General features: G+C 34.3%; 1 protein-coding gene across 2 annotated transcripts in view; it reads right to left on the minus strand.

Moving 5' to 3' along the window:
• Positions 1 to 27667, minus strand: part of LOC125668892 (protein ZGRF1-like) — a 38327-nt gene continuing 10660 nt past the window's right edge. The window contains exons 6-23 of one of the 2 annotated variants that reach the window (XM_056161233.1): positions 27625 to 27667; positions 26244 to 26390; positions 25863 to 25971; positions 22138 to 22237; positions 18109 to 18238; positions 16271 to 16430; positions 13547 to 13624; positions 12943 to 13029; positions 11522 to 11570; positions 10982 to 11059; positions 10087 to 10188; positions 9829 to 9912; positions 9383 to 9511; positions 5205 to 5416; positions 4673 to 4798; positions 2745 to 2854; positions 2127 to 2303; positions 1 to 491 (exon numbers count right to left, since the gene is read on the minus strand). The exon at positions 27625 to 27667 is cut by the window's right edge and continues 54 nt beyond it. In XM_056161233.1, coding sequence (XP_056017208.1) covers positions 310 to 491; positions 2127 to 2303; positions 2745 to 2854; positions 4673 to 4798; positions 5205 to 5416; positions 9383 to 9511; positions 9829 to 9912; positions 10087 to 10188; positions 10982 to 11059; positions 11522 to 11570; positions 12943 to 13029; positions 13547 to 13624; positions 16271 to 16430; positions 18109 to 18238; positions 22138 to 22237; positions 25863 to 25971; positions 26244 to 26390; positions 27625 to 27667 — 2103 coding nt within the window. In that variant the 3' untranslated portion in view covers positions 1 to 309. Of the gene's footprint in view, positions 492 to 2126; positions 2304 to 2744; positions 2855 to 4672; positions 4799 to 5204; positions 5417 to 9382; positions 9512 to 9828; positions 9913 to 10086; positions 10189 to 10981; positions 11060 to 11521; positions 11571 to 12942; positions 13030 to 13546; positions 13625 to 16270; positions 16431 to 18108; positions 18239 to 22137; positions 22238 to 25856; positions 25972 to 26243; positions 26391 to 27624 lie in introns of both variants that reach the window. The other variant, XM_048903330.2, reaches the window with a different exon arrangement.

The raw sequence follows: 27667 nt of genomic DNA on the forward strand, positions 1-27667 counted from the left end.
TTTAAAGTAAAATTTATCATACTGTCAATTTGAAAACTACTATTTCTCAATATTTAAAAGATAACTGTATCACAAGAATTGGTATATCACATTACATGAAATGGACATTTCACATATCACATTTGACAAACATAATTTACATGTATATCGGAGATGATAAACTACATCATTATAATTATATAACACCTGTCTTTTCCCCCAAATCTGATCCACCTGCATCATTCAGTACTCACATTATGCAAAATCAGAGAGAACACCTCATTTTCTGAATATAGATTTTCATGTTTGAATTTTCATCTCGGTGTAAAGTCAAACATTAAACACAGGAAGTTCATCTTCATCACTGTCTTCGTCCTCATTTTCTTTGTCGCTGTCTAGAAGTGTGACGTCAATTTGTGGAAGTCCTCGCCTTCGCTTGACCTGTTTTTGGGGAACCTCGTCCAACATTTCAGAGGAACTGATTGTGACAGGACTCTCACAGACTAACTCATCTGAAATTTTATGAAATCTTTAAACAGAAAGGGAGAGAATTCAAATGACTGATTGTGACAGGACTCTCACAGACTAACTCATCTGAAATTTTATGAAATCTTTACACAGAAAGGGAGAGAATTTACATGGCGATATTGGGGATGGATAACTGAGTCAGTATTCTTTTTTTTAGTAAGTTAGTATTCTTTATTTAGTGAGTCAATATTCTTTATTTAGTGAGTCAATATTCTTTATTTAGCGAGTCAATACTTTTTATTTAGCGAGTCAATATTCTTTATTTAGCGAGTCGATATTCTTTATTTAATAAGTCGATATTCTTTATTTAGCGAGTCTATATCTTTTATTTAGTGAGTCGATATTCTTTATTTAGATATTTGAATTGCCGTATCACCCTAACAATGCTGCTTTTTAAAATCTAATTACTTGGGTTCACTGTGATTGTTATTTTGTGACGTCATGCTGCTCGGCCGAGTCGCTTAGCTCACACAGGGATCAAGACACCTTAAGTTTAGGACACAACAATGTCAACTTTTATAAACCCAGACTCTGGCTCCACAAAGAGTGCATCTGCAGTGTATAAGGACACCTCTTTGTCAGATTAACTGTGTCATTGCGGTTCTTTAGAGGAAGATTATTGAAAATGTTTGCGATGCGTTCCAGTGGAAGACGATAAACCCGTACCCAGGGTTAGGGTGTCATAAAAGAACAAACATGGGCTGGACAGAAATCAGAGGAAAACTGGTCAAAAAAGGAAGGAAACCACCTGATCCTACCTGGAAAAATATCATTTTTTGTCACTTTAGATCAAACCCAAAGTATTTCATTTTTTCGAAAATTGAGCCAATCAGAGGATTTCCTAGGAAAAATCACACCCCTGCCAACAGTAATCTACATCACAGGAAGATGCTTGAATACTATAAACCTACATTTTTACGAGTGGTTCTTATTTCCACTAAATCCACGGTCACATAAGATTTGTGTAATTTCATAACAGCAGACTAAACACTATGTAAGTTATTTTTTTAAGTAAGCCATGTGCAACCGAGCAGAATTTTGTACCCATGGACCAAACCAAAATGGTTATCAGCGAAATTATGACTACGTAGAATTAAATTCATCTACAGTATTTTGAATTGGACTCTGAAGAAGTTTAATTTATAATATATTGTTATATTTTATGTACAACTTTAAATCTTTAATTGTCGCCCTGTCCTGGTCCCCGGAGTCTTGGTACTTGCATCTCCACTTCATTAGGATGCTTTCTTTCTGTGCCTTAGTGGTGTACATGTATACCAGAAGGAATAGTTTCAAATATCATATCCCCTTTAGAAAAGAACTAATATGAATCTCCTTTACCTAAGGATGATTTGTGTCAAGAATGGTTGAAATAAGCTGAGTGGTTTAGGACAAGTCAAAAATGATAAACAAAAATGACTGACAATTTTGATCAGAAAAGCTCACCTGGGACTATAAATGTGTTGTGTAATTTCTATAATATGTCTGTAATGTGACCAGTCATTGTGTGGTGTAGTTTCTATAGATCTGTCTGTAATGTGACCAGTTATTGTGTGGTGTAGTTTCTATAGATCTGTCTGTAATGTGATCAGTCCTTGTGTGGTGTAGTTTTTATTTACCTGTGTGTCCTGACAAGGACATTGGTGGACTTTCCATTTCCTCCTGTTTTCGTTTTTGATTTTGTCCTGAGCTTGCTGATTTTGGATTGGATGACGAGTCTTGAGAGGACTCCTCTGATTGAAGAAAACCAAGATTATATCGAGCTTCCTCAGCATTCTGCACCCCGTCACAGCAGGCTACAAATATTTATTACATGGTACACAGACTTATTACTGGTTACAGTGATCTGTTACAAGTTACATAAATCTGTTACTGTTACATATATCTGATATAGATTACATAAATCTGTTATAGATTACATAGATCTGTTATAAGTTACATAGATCTGTTATAAGTTACATAAATCTGTTGTAGATTACATAAATCTGTTATAGATTACATAAATCTGTTATAAGTTACATAGATCTGTTATAAGTTACATAAATCTGTTATAGATTACATAAATCTGTTACAAATTACATAAATCTGTTAAAGGTTACATAAATCTGTTAAAGGCCTCAGTGATCTGGTACATTAATTTACTGCAGGCTACAAAGACTTATCACAGATTTAATAGTATTGTTACAGTGGTTGGTTACAGTTTGTTACCTTTTCGACTGAACTCGTAAATTTCTCACCTTTACACATGGTAATGACCTTTCCCCAGAGAAGATTTTTTTCCAGATTCTGTAAGTGACCAACAATAAACAGGTGGTTCCTGGCTCTAGTCAATGCAACATTTGTCCTTCTGTTAATGATGATATATAAACATTAGTCCTTCTGTTAATGAGTATATATAAACATTAGTCCTTCTATTAATGATAATATATAAACATTAGTCCTTCTGTTAATGATGATATATAAACATTAGTCCTTCTGTTAATGAGTATATATAAACATTAGTCCTTCTGTTAATGATGATATATAAACATTAGTCCTTCTGTTAATGATAATATATAAACATTAGTCCTTCTGTTAATGAGTATATATAAACATTAGTCCTTCTGTTAATGATGATATATAAACATTAGTCCTCTGTTAATGATAATATGCAAAGTTAGTCCTTCTGTTAATGATGATATATAAACATTAGTCCTCTGTTAATGAGTATATATAAACATTAGTCCTTCTGTTAATGATAATATATAAACATTAGTCCTTCTATTAATGATAATATATAAACATTAGTCCTTCTGTTAATGAGTATATATAAACATTAGTCCTCTGTTAATGATAATATGCAAAGTTAGTCCTTCTGTTAATGAGTATATATAAACATTAGTCCTTCTGTTAATGAGTGTATATAAACATTAGTCCTTCTGTTATTGATGATATATAAACATTAGTCCTACTGTTAATGGTAATATATAAACATTAGTCCTTCTGTTAATGATAATATATAAACATTAGTCCTTCTGTTAATGAGTATATATAAACATTAGTCCTTCTGTTAATGAGTGTATATAAACATTAGTCCTTCTGTTAATGATAATATTTATACATTAGTCCTTCTGTTAATGATAATATATAAACATTAGTCCTTCTGTTAATGATGATATATAAACATTAGTCCTCTGTTAATGATAATATGCAAAGTTAGTCCTTCTCTTAATGATAGTCAATGAAACGTTAGTCCTTTTGTTTATGATAATATTGAAACATTTGTCTTTTCATTAATAATTTCAATATTACATAGTTCTTCCTTTAAGGATAATTTTGAAATATCAGTCTTTCTGTTAAGGATAATATTGAAATATTAGCCCTTCTGTTAAGGATAATATGCAATAATTGCTGTATTATTTTGCCTGATTGGTTTTTTGTTTGTGGTTGCGTAACTGTATACTTATTTGTAGTTATAAAGTCTTTGCAGTTGTGTTTATATTAAATTGTGATAACCTCAAGTGGCTGTATTACTTGTGGTTGTCTATGAAGTTTGTGTTTATATTGTGGTTGTCTTATGTGGCTATGTTACTTATTTGTGGTTGTCTATGAAGCCTGTGTGGTTGTGTTTATATTGTGGTTGTCTATGAAGCCTGTGTGATTGTGTTTATATTGTGGTTATCTATGAAGCCTGTGTGGTTGTGTTTATATTGTGGTTGTCTATGAAGCCTGTGTGGTTGTGTTTATGTTGTGGTTGCCTTACATGGCTGTGTTACGTACTTGTGGGTGTCTATGAAGCCTGTGTGGTTGTGTTTATATTGTGGTTGTCTATGAAGCCTGTGTGGTTGTGTTTATGTTGTGGTTGTCTATGAAGCCTGTGTGGTTGTGTTTATGTTGTGGTTGTCTATGAAGCCTGTGTGATTGTGTTTATATTGTGGTTGTCTATGAAGCCTGTGTGGTTGTGTTTATGTTGTGGTTGTCTATGAAGCCTGTGTGGTTGTGTTTATGTTGTGGTTGCCTTACATGGCTGTGTTACGTACTTGTGGTTGTCTATGAAGCCTGTGTTGTTGTGTTTATATTGTGGTTGTCTATGAAGCCTGTGTGGTTGTGTTTATATTGTGGTTATCTATGAAGCCTGTGTGGTTGTGTTTATGTTGTGGTTGCCTTACATGGCTGTGTTACGTACTTGTGGTTGTCTATGAAGCCTGTGTGGTTGGTGCGTACACACGATAGGATAATGACGTCTCGCTCTCCGCCCTGAAAGGCATCCACCGTGGACACAAGGATGGACTTGGTCTCCTTCTGACAGTTTCTTGGAGAAACAGAAAATATGGGTGAGACAGGCATAATCACAGCAAATTACTTTGCATTAAACTTGTCCACATTAAGTTATTTTTTAAGCAATTGTGGACTTACTGAGTAGAGTATTACATGCATGTGTAAGTTTATATGAATATTGAAAATTTTAAATGAAAGCTTGATATACACACTATGTTCATTTGCATAAAGATAACGAAGAGTAAATTTTATCAATCATGCTTAATGAGGGCAAATGGGATACACAGAAATTATCAATGGGTATCGGGGATTGGTGTTCAATGAATGATGATGAAACATTACAACACTACTACACTAGTTTTGAATGGAGAACATCTGTAGTTATAGTGTAGTGGAGTAATCCTGGGGAAAAAAACCCCCCAATGGGATTAACTATTTACCTGCTGGTGCCTAATTTGGCCATGATGTTGTACATCTGGGATTTATAGAGGGTAATCACTCCAATAGAAGTTGAATCCACCCCTGCATTGACCAAAGCTTCTATCATAAAGACCACAAAGTCTGCCTCTTTTTCATTTGAAAAACTGCCACCAGAGTCACAGTTTTCTTGTCCATTAGACACATCATAAAAACAGAGTGGGGGCAAAGTTTCCTGAAATGAAGTTACTAACACATCAAATAAACAGATTCTGAAAGGAAGTTACTAACACCAGACATGATTCTACAAAAAGGTAGAAAAAGCGAGAAGGGGATCTAGGGATCCTCCCCCAGTGCCCCAGCGGGGTATCTAAGGGCAGCACTCCTGGATCAGGAGGTCCAAGGTCCTTGGCCGAAAATGGATATTTTGACTTTAAGAAGCTTTCAGAAAATGAATTCTGTGAACCAATTTTGGGGTATTAAGATTTAACAAAATGCCAATAATAGTAAGCAAGTATTGGTTCCCTAACCTCATCTTAGGCAAAGGTCCTACACAATCTACCAACACTTGACTAAAAGGTTCTTCAAAAGCCGGACTTTGTCAATGGTCTTAAACATTACTGTCGTCTCTTTGTACTATTTTTACGGACAATCTAACATTTTTGTAATGCCCACATGTTTACAATCTGGGTACATTCTGTTACCTGGGGCCAGTTGCTATGAAATAACACAATTTCCATGTTACATACATGTAAACTAACACATTCTGCTGGTTGGTTGATATCATGATGATTCAACCGATCAACAAGAAGAATACAATGAGGAAATACTGACCGCTTTGTAAAATTCAGTCAAAACCAGATACTCTGGAAAATAAGATTCGTAAACGGTGAAATTTATTGAACAACCTAGGAATTTCCGGCAGCGGAATAATTTTATAGAGAACAGATTTTTCCAGTCCAGAAAGCAGAATTCCACTTTAAAGCAGAGGAAAATCATGTCTGTAACATATCATAAAAACAGATTCTGAAAGGAAGTTACTGATACATCATAAAAACAGATTCTGAAAGGAAGTTACTAACATATCATAAAAACAGATTCTGAAAGGAAGTTACTAACATATCATAAAAACAGATTCTGAAAGGAAGTTACTAACATATCATAAAAACAGATTCTGAAAGGAAGTTACTGATACATCATAAAAACAAACTGGGGGCAAAGTACTGTAGATTCCTTGATTTACACAAGTACTTAAAGTAGACCTATACTAGGCCTACGTAAATGCGGAACCATGCGTCCGTTTTCCGAAATGTGGTATTTTAAAGATATCAGTTTGAATTTTACATGGCGATTTGAATGTCCGATATCAATTCCTTCCAAGACGTTCTTATCAGCTGCGGTCAAATTTTGTACATGTATTACAAAGGGGGGGGGGGGAGGAAGATGATTCAAGCTTTAGAAAAAAATCGGTTGGAGAACAGACAACATTTTGGCGGATGAGGGCGTCCGTGAGGTACTTTGACTATTCATGTATGTAAAAGTTTTACAATGATCCATGTTCAACATATGGAATTACGAGGGCATCAGAAAGTTGGAGACGGTTGGGGAAAGGGGGGGCCAATTCATATTTCCACCAGCATCATGATAATGTTATTTCTTTTGTGAGGATCTGGGTTAAAATAGGTCCACAGTACCCCATGCTTGTCGCAAGAGGCGACTAAATGGGACGGTAGTAAAAACTGAGACCCCGTGTCAGAGTAGGTATGGCACACTAAAAAGCCCTACTCAAAGGCCGTTGACGGCGAGCATAGGCCTAAGTTTTGCAGCCCTTCACCGGCAATGGTGACATCTCCATATATTCTCGAGCATAATCATTGCCAATTCAAAACTACGCAGCTGTTGAATCCAAATTATTATGAACAAATACATGGTAAGCTTGTGTAAAAATAAAAGTTCACACTTCGCTGCTCCAGTGACCACATATATCGTAGTTGTGTTCGCTGCTCCAATGTTGCTGATATTGACGCAAGTTTCAAATAATTTGTTTTATTTCACCGACCGTCATAAATTTGTAATTTTTTTCCTCATCCCCTCTCCCTTTTTCCCCAAAATTATTGGGGCGGCATCTGTATAACGCGATTAGTTCCTTATTGAGATTGCATCTACATAGATCGGCGTAAGTGGTGTACATGTACGTATATCCAATTTATGTACATGCAAATGATTTCATGATAAAAGATATAACACACATTACACACATGCATTAATCATAATAAGCAAAACTATCAAAATTCAGTTTGTTACTTTCGTTTTACATTCACATTGTGAATACTCTCTTCTAGAATTTGTTTTCAGATAAAAGGTAAAATCTAATTGCAAACCACATGTATCTTATAATACTTATAGTTTAACACAGTTCAAATTATTATCCAAGGTTGTAAATATACTCAAATTTCAAATGTCGTATGAAAATATGATAATGTATAATTCAAGATTATTTTTTGGGGTGGGGGGTGGGGGTGGGGGTGTGTACTTGTTGTAGAGCTTATAGCTTTTAAAATGATACGTCAACATATGATTTTCTTACACAAATCCTTTTTCTGAGATAATAATCTGTAAATTAGAAACAATTTATTCAAGGTTTAGTCCATAAAAATTGGGGAAAAAGACCAATATTGACATCAAATGGCATTTTCAACAGTATTTGTTTTAACATGTTTGGGCTCACAAAGTGTACATTATGAAATTAGTTATTCAAATTTATTAAAATAAATGATTACATACATGTATCATTAAATAATGGTTATATAGTCTATGTTGCTTATTACAGCCCATTTGTTTGGAAAAATAAAAATCAGTATATGCACCCAGGGGTGCATGAGCCGAGTTGCATGGGATACATTGTAAAGCCAGGAATGATGTGGCATATTTATAATTGTGAAGAACTAATTTCAGTTTTAAACTTTTCGAGTTATTGTCCAGAAACCATATTTGTCTGAAGTTTTCAATCTATATTCGGTCACTGTGACTTTGACCTTTGTTCTCCAAAATCAATAGAGGCCTTGCTTTGCTGGTATCCAACAATATATCCAAGTTTCATTTGATTCAAATTATAAATTTTCGAGTTATCCTCCGGAAACCAATTTTTTTTTGGAATTTTAAATATATTTTCGGTCACTGTGACCTTGACCTTTGACCTATTTTCTCCAAAATCAATAGGGCTTTTCCTTACCTGGTACACAACAATATCTTAAAGTATCATTTGATTCAGATTTAAACTTTCTGAGTTATCCTCCGGAACCAAATTTTTTTCGAATCTTAAATCTATTTCGGTCACTGTGACCTTGACCTTTGACCTATTTTCTCCAAAATCAATAGGGGTCTTCCTTACCTGGTACCCAACAATATATTAAAGTTTCATTTGATTCGGATTTAAACTTTCGGAGTTATCATCCGGAAACCAAATTTTTCTGAAATTTTCATTCTATTTTCGGTCACTGTGACCTTGACCTTTTTTCTCCAAAATCAATAGGGGTCTTCCTTGCCTGGTACCCAACAATATATCAAAGTTTCATTTGATTAGATTGTAAACTTTTCGAGTTATCATCTGGAAACCAACTGTTGACGCCCAACCGCCCGCCAACCCGCCCGCATCACCAAACCAATAGCCGAGTTCAACTTCGTTGCAACTCGGCTAATAATTATTAAGTAAAATAAGAAGGAGGAATACATTTTCATTAATGCTGATTATATGTGGATGGGGTACTTACTTTTGAGAAGCAATAACAATGAAAATAGCATGTTACCATATATATTTTTCAATGTTTATCTATTACTGGAATATATATCTATCTTATAAAGGCAATTTTTTCATGATCGAGTCCATTTAAGACCAAGTATAGGTCTACCTTAATATCACAAAATGACACATACACATCAAATAGCAAGAACATGAATTCACGAGTGGTCTTTGGAGCAAGTCTTTAAACACTTTAAGCATGTATTTTAACAATTTAAAATAAAAGCGAGTAATTTTATTTTACGAGTGATGCTTCTTGTGAAATTATGCGATAATAAATTCTTCGTGTTTATTTAGGAATGTACAGTATCCTGAAACAAATTTTGAGATACATGTATGTTATTGTTAAAACATTGTACTGGCAATTTCTTACTGAAACGAAATATTTTAATTCACCCTTACCAGTAAAGGTTCCCTGTCTGTAGGCTCAATACCATCTGACAGCTGACCTTGATAAAACAGAGTGTTGGCAAGGTTACTGATGATGGGGTGACAGCGATACTGGGTTCTTAGCATGGTGGGGATGTGACCCTGATGGAGAGAAATCAGTGTTCACATTCAGAGAATATAAAACACTCTCAGAATATGGCATGTTGTACAGTTTTAGGCAGTTGTAAATTATGGTGAATTAAAGAGATAAAGATATGTCCATAATTCTGACATTTCTAAATTTAGTGATTTAATGAATACCTTCTGTATGAATTCAGACAGATTTAAATTTGGTGATTGGTATTAAATTTTTGATGATTTCGAACATATTGCCAAAATTAGCTCCCTAGGAAAAAAATCCCACTATACTTTACATATTTGTAAGTATAACCATGAATTCATTATGTAGATACACATACCATTTTGATGAGTCTGTCAAACATGGTTTGCTCCAAACCCTGGGTATGGTTGGCCTCTGAACCTTGTATTGTGGGGTCCAGTTGCTATGAAATAACATGCTACATCTAAACTTATTCTCTTAAACAGACCTGCCTTTGAAAAACAGTGACTTGGGTTCTTTATTTTTTTTGGGGTCATAAACATTTGGTTATACTGAAGTCCACAACAGAGAGAGAGAGAGAGAGAGAGAGAGAGAGAGAGAGAGAGATTCAGCATACCTTTGGATCTCCCACAAGCACCAGTTTTTGACAAGCGAACTTTGAGACAGGAAACAAAGACGCAGGTTCGGTCATCTGACTGCATTCATCCACTATCATCACCTAACAGAAATTCAAGGTGGTCAATTTATACCCAACTTCACATGGTTAACTAGAGAATGTGCTGTAAACCAACTTTCATTCACTTGCCAAAAATATTCACAAGATTCATGAGCACCCTGTTCTCACGACTGTAAACCAGCCACTTCATTTATTCATAAAGTGTATATCACTTGCTAATATTACTTGTGGTTATCACAATATGCCAGTTTCAAGATAAGAGCTCTTTTGTGTAGGAGGTGCATATAGTGAAACTTTGAATGCCTAAGTGGGATAGACTGGACCTACAGCCAGTGAGGAAGATAATAAAATGTATTATAAAAGTGGACTCTCTACTATTGAAAGAAATGATTTACTAAAGTGGAAACATAAAACCAATGTCATATTTGCAAGTAATGTCTTGGATATTATACGTACAGCCAATGAAATAACGTGATAAAACAAAAATTATTTAATTACTCCCTGAATACTTATCACTTACTTAGTTTGTGTATCTGTCGAATTCTGGTGATGATATTGTGTATAAGATACTTGCTGAGCACATTCACTGATGCAGTGATGAATACTTGTCCCACTCCCACATGTAAGCAAATTGTTAGGTACGATGATTCTCCAAAGGGAAATAACTCGGATGTATCTCGAAACCGGCATATTGAAAATTCATGAACGAAAGTTGTCACAAATAAAGTTGATACTTTTTATCATTATGCCAATCTGATGTGTCCTTTTATATCTGTATTTTTGTTTCATGACACTAAGGAGAAATCCAACCAACAGAAATTCTAAATCAATATACCGGAAACTTTAAGTCTTTAAGGCAGGGGGCCACACAGGAAGCGCAGGTGACTCCTACCACGGACACGCTGCTCAACTTCTGAAATACAGGAAGAGGAAAACCAGTCTTAAAGCCTCTACCCCTAACATTTGCCTATGTGGAGATCAATGTAAAGCCACCTGTCAATAAAATTTTCAAAAATACAGCTCAATTCAATTGACAGGTGAAAACACCATGGCCATCATATTCCCAAGTTGGGTGTTCTGACAACAAAAGAAGCTGATAATAGTCACAATTCTTAGATCACAAAGCAGTGAGGGTTACCTGTGTTTTGACGTTTACACATTCATGGATGCTTTTTTCCCTTTGCAATCAACTACGTTCTGACCCCACTAAAGTATAATTAGTTGACAATAAATTCCCAAAGCTCTGAAATCTAATGATTATACATGTATACTTTTCTTTGATGTAGGAAAGAGCTTTCTTTAGCCCTAAGGCATGCTCACTTGATAGTTTACTACTAATGAAGAGACCTGATGATTGCATGTATATTTGACAAACCTTTTTATTTTCTCCAAGTTTATGTTTCTCTATACTCTGTCTCACATTACTGAAAAATTGAAGCAAAATATTTTAAAATAACACTAATAATGAGATTAACAAATAACACTAATAATGAGATTAACAAATAACACTAATAATGAGATTAACAAATAATGTTCATGAGATTAACAGATAATTTTAATAATGAGATTAACAAATACCGCTAATAATGAGATTAACAAATACCATTGATAATTAGATTAACAAATAACACTAATAATGAGATTAACAAATAATGTTAATGAGATTAACAAATAATGCTAATAATGAGATTAACAAATAATGTTAATAATGAGATTAACAAATAATGTTAATGAGATTAACAGATAATTTTTAATAATGAGATTAACAAATACCGCTAATAATGAGATTAACAAATACCATTGATAATTAGATTAACAAATAACACTAATAATGAGATTAACAAATAATGTTAATAATGAGATTAACAAATAATGTTAATGAGATTAACAGATAATTTTTAATAATGAGATTAACAAATACCGCTAATAATGAGATTAACAAACACCGTTAATAATGAGATTAACAAATCATGCTAATAATGAGATTAACAAATCATGCTAATAATGATATTAACAAATAACGCTAATAATGAAATTAACAAATAATGTTAATAATGAGATTAACAAATACTGCTAATAATGAGATTAACAAATACCGCTAATAATGAGATTAACAAATAACGCCAATAATGAGAATAACAAATGCCACTAATAATGAGATTAACAAATACCGCTAATAATGAGATTAACAAATGATGCTAATAATGAGATTAACAAATGATGCTAATAATGAGACTAACAGATGATGAAATAAAAAATAATGTTAATAATGAGATTAACAAATAACTATAATAATAAGATTAACAAATAATGTCAATGAGATTAACAATATCAGAAAAAGATGAAATTTAAAATCTATTCAATCTGTCAATATCCTCAGTGAGTGCTATATAAATAGAGATTCTGAATCTCTTCTGTTGAGCTGTCCAACATTCCTAATGGAACACATTTATACCGAATCATATTTGAAATACTATATGGTTCATATATATTTCTCTAAATCTAATCTGTTTTCTAGGTCCTTTGTGAATCCTTAAAGGAAAATTGAATGTATTCATATTCTCTAATTCCAAATCCTCCTGTTTTTCTGAGGCACTGAGGTCTCTACATCTCAGTCAACTACAACCTCCCCCTCCAACTCTCTAATCCTGATTCCTGCTTGTTTTCTTAGGCACCGAGATTCTCAGGTATCAGTCCTTGGTGACCCCCACCCCTTCTCTTATTCTGGTTCCAACTTTCTCTTTGAGGTCCCCAATCTCAGCTCTCTGTGACCCCCTTCCCCTCTTTAATTCTTACTGTTTTTCTGAGGCACTAAGGTCCCCACTTCTTAGCATCTCCTGCAGATCCTTAAGTTCGTGGGTTTCTGTGCCCGTGGCATGTACACTACAAAGTAAGAGTTTGTACTCATCATCAGCTGTCTATAAAACTAGAATAACACACTCCAATTACCAGTGGCATCTTAATCCATAATTAAGATATGACATCACATAAGTACATAACTATGTTTTGATATCAAAAAGGCCCATTATCCTGTGCAGTAAAACATGTGTATCGTGAAGTGCTGGGGAAGAACAATTTTGATTCGTTATAAACGAAGGTTCATGATACGGTTTTAAACTACAGGGAATGAAAATCACTTTGCTGTAAGTGTGAATTCATTATAAGCATGTTCCCTGTAACCATGTTATACTGTACATAGTTGTGTTCTGTAAATGTGTTACAATATAAGGTTACATACAATATAGATAACTAATATTACACTAGTCTCTGTAAAATAATGTAACAAAAGGCAAAAAATACAAGTGGCAAGTAAAATAAATTGAGAAGAGAATGTGATCGATAAGCATGACAGCAACTGATTGATGATCCGATTCCACTTTACATGCAAAACAGTACACACCTGTACGGTAAGACTGGTTTAGCAATCTTTTTCATACTCCCAACTCTTACAAAATCTTCAAAGCCGATGTCTAGTAATCTGCAATGAACATCAAATAAATGCTATTTACATGTACTTTAGGAGTTTTCATACAATACTTTAAAGATTGAAAGGTATTGTATATACCATAAAATTCTTTGCCATCTGTTATGTTTGCCAGAATGCATTTATTAACAATTCTGTTCCATTTTAAATTAATTCAAAATCATTTATTGCTACTTTTGGGTAATGAGTAATCTAAATTCACCCAGTTTTGAATTTGGCCTTTCAGGATGAGAACCAACAGGTTGAAAATTAAATGGTGGTGAAAGTTTCTTGGTATACAGTATGATAACAATTCTATTGTTCTTTCTCATTAAACTAATTTTTTTTTAGATTCTATTTTACAACAAAGTTTCACAAGAAACAGGTCAAATCTAAAAGTCTGAGAGTTTTTCAGTAGTTTATATATGTATAATACAGTTTACATTAAGTAGAAGCTAAAATCTACTCAATTTTTTCTTCCATTGGAGAAAAGGTTGTCTGACAGTGATTATATGTCAACTTTAATTTTAGATTTATCATCAAGTCAACATTTATGAAACAAAACTGACAACACAACTCGGAACAGGTTAAAATGTTTTTTTGCATCAGGTACAAATATATAGTGACTTTCTGTTGAAAATCAGGCACTGTCCGTACAGTATACATCTATATATGAGTGACACATGGCGTGATCTCAGGACCCACCAATAACTTTGTTGTTCCTGAGGTTTTTCAGCAATAGTAATTATAGTCTTCCTGGTCATGAATGTATTGGTTGTAATAGTGGAGTTTCCCCATAAATTCTTACAATTTTGCCTAGTGAAAAGAGTTATCTACCCTTTGTAATGGTTATAAAATGAAAAGAGTTATCTGCCCTTTATAATGATTATAAAATTATTGATTGACTGTTTTTTTTTTACATCCCATCGATAATTTTTCACTCATATTGAGATGTCACCAACTGTAGGTGAAATACCACAAATTTAGACCTATGCTTAGTGCTCAGGGTGGTAGCAGTGAGGGCTCTTTATTGTGTCAATGCCTACCGCCACACAGGACCTTCGTTTTTAAGGTCAAATCCGTAAAACCCATGATCCTCACTTCTAAATGCCAAGCATTTGGCAAAGGAGCAAACACTACCTATTTTAAACGCTTAAAGTTTGATGCAGCCATGGCAAGAGCGGAGCTCGAACTCACAACCTCCTGGTTACGAAGTGAACGCTTTACCACTGAGCTACCATGACTGTTGTTATAAAATGAAAAAAGTTATCTGTCCTTAGGTAAAGGATATAAGCCTCAAACTGTCCATTCTGTGAGAGAAAGAACTGATCGAGGCCCGTAGGGCCAAGATCAGTTCTTTCTCTCACAGAATGGACAGTTTGAGGCTTATATCCTACTTAAAACATTACATCTTTTGTTCTAAGAATGGACAGTCTCAGGTAAACCCATTGACAATGATAATTATGAATAAAGCTATTTTTGAATAGTCTGACAATATAAACAGTCTTGCGTAGAAGTCTGTTTCTTTTGTTCACTTATTGGACAGTGTCAGGTAAGTAGGCCTAGTCTTGTACAGCAGGTTTTATATTCACTCTTTCTATAGTACCGAGCCATATCAACACGTCTTCCTCTGATGGGGAGAGCATTTTCATTGCACAATCAAAATTTAAGGATTTTAATGAAAGTGTTGCAAATATTATCTTAATGGGTGTTATATTCTGGACATGGAGGGTGAGAAAGTTATGGAGCCAAATTTTGATCTGAAAAGCATTGTGTTTTTGAATATTTGGATGAGGAAATAATTAACGCCAGCCAAAAGAACCCAATGCGCCCATCTCGTGAAATGAAATTATTCATGAAAGCGAAAATAATAATTCAAAATTAGGATATGCTAATAAAGAAAACACAAAAAAGCATTGTGAAGAAGTTTCGGAATGTACCTCTGAATCCAGTGAAATTCAAATACAAGTATGGAAATACGTCTTTCAAATTTAAGTTTTAATGTGATATCATAATGGTCAATGGAATTTAAAAAAAATTGTGAATCTTCAAGTTGAAGTAGAGAATTCTACTAAGGGGAAATATCGTTTTAAGTGCTTCAGTGATTTTTCCGATATCTGTTTTGATTCTTACTTGTAGGGATTTTAAAATTGAATTTGTATCTCCTTGACAAACGTATTGTCTTTCTCTTATTTTCAGCCTACCTGTAGATGTGTACCGGTAGTAAGTTATTGGGTTTACATCACACTGTCCAATAAGTTGACAATTACTGTCCATTATTTTTAAAAACGGACTGTATCTGTCCATTCTTAAAAATAATGGACAGCAATTGTCAACTTATTGGACACCTACAGGTATCCTTTTCACTACAAGTGGACTTTCTTGTATATAAAAACCTAAAAAGACAAAAGATTGCGTAACAAAAATGTTTTAATAATGGTTATAACATAAAATAGTTATCTGTTCTTTATAATGGTTTACACAGTAATATTTTGATGGAACTAATATCACAATCAACTCATCATATCAAGACTTTAAGAATTAATACTATACTTCAGCATTATTTGACAATGTTATTCCGAATTATTTGATGAGCCAAACCCTGCCTGATTTTCCACAGACAGCTTCCACAGTTAAAGTTGTAGTCAGGTGAACTCTTACCCCATAAGAACTCGGTCCACGGCCACGTTTGTGGTGGAAGAAATGAGGATTTTCCAGGGGTAGGGCAGCCCTGGGGTGTAACTTCCATTGACCTCAAACACCCTGACCAGAAACCGTATCATCACTGACAGCAGGAAACTCTTCCCAGCTCCAAACACTCCTGTAAACAAAACATACACAGTACAACCACACAACAGAAACCGTATCATCAACAACAGCAGGAAACTCTTTCCAGATCTAAACACGCCTGTAAACAAAACGTACACAGTATAACCACCCAACAGAAACCGTATCATCAACAACAGCAAACTATTCCCAGATCTAAACATGCCTGTAAACAAAACATCAAAACCTTCTCAGGAAATTTTACTATTAGTGCATCATTCTGGTCATTTCTAAGGACAAGATTTACAAATCTATCTCTATACACAATAATTGTAAATCCAAAACAGACAACCCTATACAGCAGCTACAGAGCTCAATTTCTATCTATTATTTCTCCCATAACTTTACTAGGTATAAAGCAGTGTGCGAAAGTAACTTTAAAGTCCTATAGACTTTCGGTCCATAGTCATTTCATTTCCTATAGACCACAACAAATTCCTGTAGACCGAAATTTAACATGCAATATTCATTGTAATCATGGGCTCGTCACGAAATTTTTCTCTTATTGAAATTTGACATCGTCTATTCTATAAAATTTGCAAATAAATGTAAATATAGAATAGAGAGGGTCAATCTGTGTTGTTATTAAAAAATAAATAATAAATACAAATTAAATTTTGTAATTTGTTCATAGTTTAATTATATTCTTTTTCAATTTCATGCACAAGCTTTTCAATTAGAATTTCATTTTCTTTTTTATTTTGTTCCAGCTCAGTTTCACTGTCTGATTCTTCATCTAAGTCACTTCTACTACGTTTCGTTTTCTCATTATTTTCTGCGACTTTAGCCTTGCTGGAACTTGTTGTACTGACCATGCACTTTCTGTTTGATTTCAGGGCGTGCACCGATTGCTTTTCATATATTTTAATAAGTGACGGGGAACCAGTTTTTTAATCAGAATTCCTAAAGACAAATCGGTCTATAGCTATTACGATCGTTATAGACCGACTCGATTTTCTATAGACATTGTCTATCAGTCCATGGTTAATTTCGCACACTGATAAAGAATTGGGGAATGAACCAAGGAAAATGGAAATATAATGTCACAATATTCACCTGAGTTGTTTGTCTTCACAGGGAAATTAATTAAAATGTCATCACTGAAACACCTTATTATGGCCCCTCATTCAGCCATGGGGCGTTTGAACAGATTTAATATACACATGCATGCTTTTTAATACTGTAGGTCTTTGGGGGGTGGGGGTTGGGTGTATCAGAGCTACTGATCTACGCTTTATAAAAAACCTTAGATTTACAGCACAACTTTTTCTGCTCACGATTGAGGTCTTCCATCACTGTATTCTTGCATTACCTCAAAATCTTAATTAATATGAAAAAAATTTCTAACATATTTTCTGTGTATAAACAGCTATGTACACAAAAACAAACAGTTTACCATGTATAAAGTTATAAACAAATAAACAGCATATTGTGTTTAGAAAAACAAACAGCATACCATGCATTACCTCAAAATCTTAATATGAAAAAAATTTCTTACAAATTTTCTGTGTATAAACAGCTTCCTATGTACACAAAAACAAACAGTTTACCATGTATAAAACAAATAAACAAACAGCTTACTGTGTTTAGAAAAACAAACAGGATGCCATGTATAAATAAACAGTTTACCATGTATAAACAAATAGTTTACCGTGTATAAACAAACAGTTTACCATGTATAAGAAGTATTGAGGACATGTCACTATGACTGTCCTCGCAGAACATCGCCGCCAGTCTTCCTAATGCTGTACCTTGGTCCACATTTAAAGAATAGGTTTTCATAAACTCCATCACCAGCTCATTCTGGAAATAAAGCAAACATAACATTACATGTGTTCAGTTCACATTGCTCAAATAGCATCATTTAGCACATTTTATCACATGTCTACTCCTTTATCCAGTGGATATCACCTATTACATAACAATTATTACACTATGTTTTCCTACGCTGTTTGTAACGTCACAAACAAATGTCAATTTATGTAGTTTGTTTACAAAATGTCAGGAAGTAAACTTCCCAACAATACAGTAATGTAAATGAATAATCGGAGGGGGTGGGCTTAACTAATATGTGATAAAAAGAATCTCCAATGATTTGTGGTTTGATATGATTTATATCCAACTAGTTGAATATAAATCATATCAAACCACAAACAATGGGAGATCCCATATAATTATATGGTCCCTCTATTTCCAAATTATACTGTTAGACATATATTTTTAAACTAGTGACTTTGACCTTTGCTAAATGGTGACCTAAAAGATTGGATTCCATGCCTAACATTTAAGAAATGAACACCACTTCTTAGCTGTTCATGGTCAATATGAACGGATTTGGATTTGAGGCAAATTCTGTGAATCGCACTAGCGATTCACAGAGAATTTGCCTCAAATCCAAATCCATTCTTATTGACCATGAACAGCTCAAAAGTGATGTTCATTTCATATATCTATATTCATTTACTTAATCACCATTTGTTTACATCAGGAAATATTTTGTTGCATAAAACGAACTCCTAAGATCCACCTATGTCACAATCGTATTGTGATGTATGTCAAAACATAGACACGACGTCACACTTCGTCTTACCCTGCCTTTTATCAACATTGCATGGTGCACTGTATTTTGGAGCTAGGAGACAAGATCGGAATGATAATCCACATAAGTTCACGATCTTAATCCGAGGTGTGACTTTGTAAGATCTCAATTGTATTTTTTCAAATCATTAGGCTCTCTCGGTCGTGTGCTTTAAGCTAGTTCATAATCCGTTCATAGTCAATATGAATGGATTGTGTCATGTGTTGATATTGGTTGGTTCATAGAGGAAAATGCGATTTGTAATATAAATATTGCATTATACATGTAACACCAGTGTACAAAAAATTCCAAGCTATTCAAACATATGCAGTATGAGCATGACACAGTAATTTCATATATCTCAGGGAAAAAGTCAAAACTATTGTCTCGGTGGTGTGGAATACCTCATGAACTATTGCCCGAGGCCAACAGCTTAGGGTGATAGTTCATGAGGCCAACCACACCATCGAGGGACAATAGTATTTACAGTTTCTCGAAGAAAAAACTGTTTTATCAGTCTAGGTCAAAAACTTTTTAAGCTACTAGTCCGGTTGGGCTAGTTGAATGTAAAATTTACTAGCCCGAAAAAAAATTCACTAGTCCAAAATCAAAACAGTTTATTAAAGCAAATTTAACTTACAAATACAAAAAAAAAAATGTTTCCGTGTAGTAAGAATGAAAACAAAAACAAATGGAAAACTTCAGTCATACTCCACTTCATATAATATTAAATTTCTGTCAATTTCAAATTCAAGCAACTCATTTTCAGTCTCCTCCTCCTCATCTTACATTTTTCACAATACGTACACAACATTGTATTTTTTTCACTGTCAAATTTTAGCTATGGACAGTTCAAGGTCCATGATTGAACAAATCCACGCTTTCTCTTTGACTCGTATCTTTCTTCCGCACTTCGTTTTTCCACTCACCATGACAGCGGAAGAGCGACCTGTGTAGGTGCCATACGATTCGTACCCAGACCTTTCTCTTTCGTACCTGAGACATGTCGTTAAAGATGAAATTACCCAGTACGAAATAGTTTGGACTCGATAAACTGGCAAGCAAACTCAGCCAATCAAATAACGTTATTACACGAGGTGTTTACAGATTTTTGATAAAGTCTTGTGTATATATTTATATTTTTTTAAAGAAAAATTTATACTAGTCCCATCGGGCTAGTGCGGGAAAAAATCACAATGTCATAATTTATACCTGTACTTTTCTAATGAGAATTTATTTAAATATTCGATAGAATGTACAAAAATGCTTATACATACAGGTACAGTAAAATATCTGTATCTCGAATATGGTTTATCTCGAATACCCCACTTGAGTCGAAGTCGACCACCGGTCCCGGTCGTCTTCCCTACATAAATGATTAAAAAAAACTTCTGATATTTCGAACACAGTAATCTCGAATACTCCGCTTATGTCTAAGTATTTTCAAGGTCCCATACCCTAAATTCACCTGGTTTATCTCGAAGTGCAGTCAATTTTCCGCTCTGCTTACCATACCTGGCGTCGTTAAGTCACACATTCACACCCGCGGCTACATCAATTATAATTAATGACTGCTAATCCACGTTCACCTTTTCCGAATAGACCCAGGTCGCAATAAATGGTTCAACAGCTTGGGTGATTAGTGAAGCCTTCCAACATTACGGCTAAAGTTCACCGCCAATTATGAACTAACACACCCGATTCCAGGGATGGTGTTTTGAATGACACACGCTCTATCATTAACATGTGGGTTAGATAAACGCACAAATCGTCGAAGTACGCTTGAAGGTAATGCTCTTATTAACGATAATGCATTTAATAATACATGCTTCATCATTAAAACTAGTACAGAGAAAACACGAAAATTTATTTAATAAACATTTAAAAGTTTGGTTTTTTTTAAAATCTGTCTTTTTTTGTTTCTTACGTGATAGGTTCTTTCATTACAACGCTAAAACTACATCCCAGTTGAGCCTGGACATCAGTAAACTTAAAGTAAGCATACAGGCACGATCATCTTAATTTTGAAACACATTGTGAATTCAATTGGATGTTTAGACATGTATATATTAAATAAAGTGCACCGCCACGGCACATGATACGCCCGTCACATATTGTTAACAGTATAGATTGTACCCATTAAAACATTTTTTTTTTTATATCACCTTAATTAAATGTCACAGTGACCTTAAAGTAGGATGCGACACACCTTCTACCTAAGATGCATTAGTTGACCAATTTTGGTGATTCTAGGTCTAATAGTTTTCAAGTTATGAGCCGGACAAGTTTTTGCCATATATGGCCATATCTTCTTAATGAAAAGTCACAGTGACCTGGTTTTAATGTGTGACACACCTTCTACCCAAGATGTATCTACAGACAAAGTTTGATGATTCTAGGCCTTGTCGTATTTAAGTTACGGGTCGGACACGAAAAAGCTAACAGACGGACGGATATGGCCATATCTTCTTAATGAAAAGTCACAGTGACCTGGTTTTAATGTGCGACACACCTTCTACCCAAGATGTATCTACAGACAAAGTTTGATGATTCTAGGCCTTGTAGTATTTAAGTTACGGGTCGGACACGAAAAAGCTAACAGACGGACGGACAGGCGGACGGACATGAACGCCATACCATAATACGTCCCGTCTTAAGACGGGCGTATAAAAAACCGAAATGTTTGTCTTTGAAATTCCACAATATTAATGTATCAACTTGTATTAAACTATAAGAAACGGCAACCGGTTTTTTGTTGATAATGCAAATCCCATACTATGCATCAAATATCCTCCTTAAAAAAAAAATATCCAAGATCGATTTTGGATATCTCGAACCCCCGGATATCTAAAAGTTTTTTCGAGGTCCCTCGAACTTTGAGATAGAGATATTTTACTGTATTTATAAAACTTGGGTTTGATGATGAGTTTGTACAGTGGAATAACAGCAGTACATTTGTAACCAAATTCAGTGCAAAGCCATGAAACAAACACTATTGACTGGCCAATAGTCTGTTACAAGCTCAGAGAAAGAGGAAACAAGCAAAAAATGGTTAATTACTTTACTAATAGACATTTAGATAAAAATGTCCTTGATTATGTACCATTGTATACGATTTTATTACCATTGCATACACTGGGACATGTATGTTGCATGCTGCTTGTCCCCGCTTCATCCTAGGAGGCTGGAACCCCTTGTTTGTTTTACAAGCACTATCATCCTCCCTAAATAAAACACAAGACACTGTGACCCTCAAACAAATACAACACCAAGATAATGTAACAACAACCCCCCCCCCCCCAAAAAAAAAAAACAAGACACTGTGACATACATATAAAACACGGCACTGTGACATACAAATAAAACATGACACTGTGACATACAAATAAAACATGATACTGTGACATACAAATAAAACATGACACTGTGACATACAAATAAAACATGACACTGTGACATACAAATAAAACACGACACTGTGACATACAAATAAAACATGGCACTGTGACATACAAATAAAACACGATACTGTGACATACAAATAAAACATGATACTGTGACATACAAATAAAACATGACACTGTGACATACAAATAAAACACAGCACTGTGACATACAAATAAAACATGATACTGTGACATACAAATAAAACATGACACTGTGACATACAAATAAAACACGGCACTGTGACATACAAATAAAACATGACACTGTGACATACAAATAAAACATGACACTATGACATACAAATAAAACACGACACTGTGACATACAAATAAAACACGACACTGTGACATACAAATAAAACATGACACTGTGACATACAAATAAAACACGACACTGTGACATACAAATAAAACACGGCACTGTGACATACAAATAAAACATGATACTGTGACATACAAATAAAACATGACACTGTGACATACAAATAAAACATGATACTGTGACATACAAATAAAACATGACACTGTGACATACAAATAAAACACAGCACTGTGACATACAAATAAAACATGACACTGTGACATACAAATAAAACCTGACACTTTGACATACAAATAAAACATGACACTGTGACATACAAATAAAACATGACACTGTGACATACAAATAAAAGATGACACTGTGACATACAAATGAAAGATGACACTGTGACATACAAATAAAAGATGACACTGTGACAAACAAATAAAACACGACACTGTGACATACAAATAAAACACGGCACTGTGACATACAAATAAAACATGACACTGTGACATACAAATAAAACACAGCACTGTGACATACAAATAAAACATGACACTGTGACATACAAATGAAAGATGACACTGTGACATACAAGTAAAACACGGCACTGTGACATACAAATAAAACACGGCACTGTGACATACAAATAAAACACGGCACTGTGACATACAAATAAAACACGACTGTGACATACAAATAAAACACGACACTGTGACATACAAATAAAACACGACACTGTGACATACAAATAAAACACGACACTGTGACATACAAATAAAACACGGCACTGTGACATACAAATAAAACACGGCACTGTGACATACAAATAAAACATGACACTGTGACATACAAATAAAACACGACACTGTGACATACAAATAAAACATGACACTGTGACATACAAATGAAAGATGACACTGTGACATACAAATAAAACATGACACTGTGACATACAAATGAAAAGCAAAAGACAATGAATGTGACCTTCATACAAATAAAACACAAGACAATGTGACCCTCATACAAATAAAACACAAGACAATGTGACCTTCATACAAATAAAACACAAGACAATGTGACCCTCATACAAATAAAACACAAGACAATGTGACCCTCATACAAATAAAACACAAGACAATGTGACCTTCATACAAATAAAACACAAGACAATGTGACCCTCATACAATTAAAACACAAGACAATGTGACCCTCATACAAATAAAACACAAGACAATGTGACCCTCATACAAATAAAACACAAGACAATGTGACCTTCATACAAATAAAACACAAGACAATGTGACCCTCATACAAATAAAACACAAGACAATGTGACCTTCATACAAATAAAACACAAGACAATGTGACCTTCATACAAATAAAACACAAGACAATGTGACCCTCATACAATTAAAACACAAGACAATGCGACCCTCATACAAATAAAACACAAAACAATGTGACCCTCATACAAATAAAACACAAGACACTGTGACTCTCATACAAATAAAAAGGGGCGAACTGAATTTAATCTACGTCTTTGTGATAACAGTTTTTACAGATAACTGTGTTGACTAACACTTGCAGTGAGTGGCTAGTTTAATATAAAAATATTGCATATAGTTGAGGGTAACATTGAAAATTTTTCACTCAAAGAAAACCATTGTCAATCGAGGCGAAGCCAAGGTAATATTGAAAATTTTCACCCCGAGAAAACCTTTGTCAACTGAGGCGTAGCCGTTGTCAACGGAAGCTATGCCTCGGTTGACAATAGTTTTTCATGGAGTGAAAATTTACAATGTTACCCTCAAATACATTCAATATTTGTTTTATTATACTGAATGTCATATAAACAGCAAAGCAGAAAAAACTTAGGTCTGTTGACATTTGATCAATCACTATCATGCAATGATTTGTAATTAATGTGGATATTCGCATTTATTAAAAACACTCCAACAACGTCCTGTAATAATCTACAGCGAACCATACTAACATAAATATGTTGCATGTGATAATTTTCATAATATCACCGGTTGTCAAGTAATGTTACCAGTTGCTAGTTACTATTACCCTGGAGCGTGTGCTTTCTATTATTAGAGAGAAATATCATGTTTTTTCAAATGATTCTGGACCAATCAGATTCAAGTATTATACATCAAAGTATAATACAGGTTTTTAACTCCCACAAGCATTGGTTGGTTGAGTATAGGATTTTAACTTACACATGCAGTGATTGGTTGAGTGTAGGATTTAACTTACACATGCAGTGGTTGGTTGAGTGTAGGATTTTAACTTACACATGCAGTGGTTGGTTGAGTGTAGGATATTAACTTACACATGCAGTGGTTGGTTGAGTGTAAGATTTTAACTTACACATGCAGTGATTGGTTGAGTGGAGGATATTAACTTACACATGCAGTGGTTGGTTAAGTGTAGGATTTTAACTAAGAGATGCAGTGATTGGTTAAGTGTAGGATTTTAACTTACACATGCAGTGATTGGTTGAGTGTAGGATGTTAACTTGCACATGCAGTGGTTGGTTGAGTGTAAGATTTTAACTTACACATGCAGTGATTGGTTGAGTGTAAGATTTTAACTTACACATGCAGTGGTTGGTTGAGTGTAGGATTTTAACTTACACATGCTGTAACAGGTTGAGTGTAGGATTTTAACTATGAGATGCAGTGATAAGTGTAGGATTTTAACTCACACATGCAGTGATTGGTTGAGTGTAGAATTTTAATTTACACATGCAGTGGTTGGTTGAGTGTAGGATTTTAACTTACACATGCAGTAATTGGTTGAGTGTAGGATTTTAACTAAGAGATGCAGTGATTGGTTAAGTGTAGGATTTTAACTTACATATGCAGTGATTGGTTAAGTGTAGGATTTTAACTTACATATGCAGTGATTGGTTAAGTGTAGGATTTTAACTTACACATGCAATGGTTGGTTGAGTGTAGGATTTCGACTTAGACATGCAGTCATTGGTTGAGAATAGGATTTTAACTCACACATGCAGTGGTTGGTTGAGTGTAGGATTTTAACTTACAAATGCAGTGATTGGTTGAGTGAAGGGTTTTAACTTACACATACAGTAGCTGGCTGAGTATAGGGACACCAGATTGTTGTAGATTTTCCTCTAAGTTGTCAAGGTAACTAAGCTCAGAAGAGACATTTCCAGCCAGGATAGCATGACATGGATCTGAAAGAAATCAAACAACACAGCAGATTCAAAATGTTATACTCTTCCAGCAAACAACACAGCAGATTTAAAAGTCAAAATGTTATACTCTTCCAGCAAACAACACAGCAGATTTACAAGTCAAAATGTTATACTCTTCCAGCAAACAAATGTGTGTACTCTTCATGACATTAGCCTATTCTACAAACTTTATCTTGTCATTAAATCTGATGTTTTGGACACAGATTTTGAAACTCTTAAGAGTCCATGTACAGTACATGTGTATTCATTACCTTCATTATTCCAATTGGATGGTGAGAACTTGGACAGTGGCTCGATTTCCACTTCATTCCCTGATGTTGGTCCATAGTACGAGCTTCTGGCCAAAAAGGTACAGGTCAAATCGAAACTTAGGTCTCTCGAAATTATCCATAAATCATCTGAAATAAAATGAAAACTACACCATATTAAAGTAGGTTTGAACTAGAGTTGCAAAATCAGACCAAAGTTACAATCGATTATCAAACTGAATCAGCAGCATACATACTTTGAACTTCCATTTACGGTTGCATTTATTAAAGAACATGTACACTATATAATATCCATTCTTATTCAATGATATCCTATTGAATAGATAAAAATTAAATGTCTTTACCGTTACGTTTTATAAATTTATTGAGTCAATGAACTTTGGACAATACCGATTTATACACAATAGTCAACTCCTGACGAATGTTTATCAACATTAATTGATTCACTCATTCCAATACCGATCCATTTTCATTAACTATGAATGAATGAACAAGTGCTTGTTTTAATCTGGGCCTTTTAACAATACTTCCAGCCAGACTAAAAACTCACTCACTACGGACAGAAGAGACAGAAATACCAAAGTACCTCCATGCTAAAATTGATAATGTATGGAAGATATGATATTTTTTTCACCACTGCTGCAAGTTCAAACTGAAATCTTCATTTGAATTTTTTAGCCCCCAGATACATTGACACATTTTCTCTCATTAACATTATGTACATCATCGAATAATTTTAAAAAATTTGAACATTTGGTAGTTTTATTGTCCTCGGAACTTCAGCTTCATGAAGGCGAAATTTTTCAAGATGAAGTTGGAGGTAAGCATTTCCAAAATTAAATAAAGTTAAACGTATCAAATTGTGGGAAGATTTTATTAGTGATCAATTGTGAGACACGTGACCTCAAACTTCCCTTAATTCGCATCTGACTTTTTTTGCACTACTTGCTAATGTAGATTACTGTTGCTTGGTGGCCCTTTGCCCTGAATCGAAAAAGGTCCAAACTTTCGACCTGGTTGCGCAAGGGTATGGAAAGCTGGAAACAAATCTACATCATCTTCACCATCTATTAATATGCAAATTAGAGTTACTTCCCTTGATATTACTAAAACTTCTATGGGTTCCATTAAGAATAGTTAGCGACAATTGATGTCAAAAATTTATAATTGATTGTCGCTCTGTGTGGTGTTGAGCGACATTTTTCGATAGTCGGTGACTATCGTAACAACACTAGTTTTAACTAGAACAAAATGTCCTGATGTTAAAAGCCCTCAAATACAATGTACTATTTGATTTAAATAAAAATCAATGATGTCAAGGAGTTCTTGTACAAGGGAATTCTAATATTTTTGAGAAATTTACCTTTAGAAAACAGTGTTGAGGGGTCTTTTCTGGACAGTCGGAT

Source organism: Ostrea edulis, chromosome 4, assembly GCF_947568905.1.
Source record: "Ostrea edulis chromosome 4, xbOstEdul1.1, whole genome shotgun sequence".
NCBI classification, from domain to species: Eukaryota; Metazoa; Mollusca; class Bivalvia; order Ostreida; family Ostreidae; genus Ostrea; species Ostrea edulis.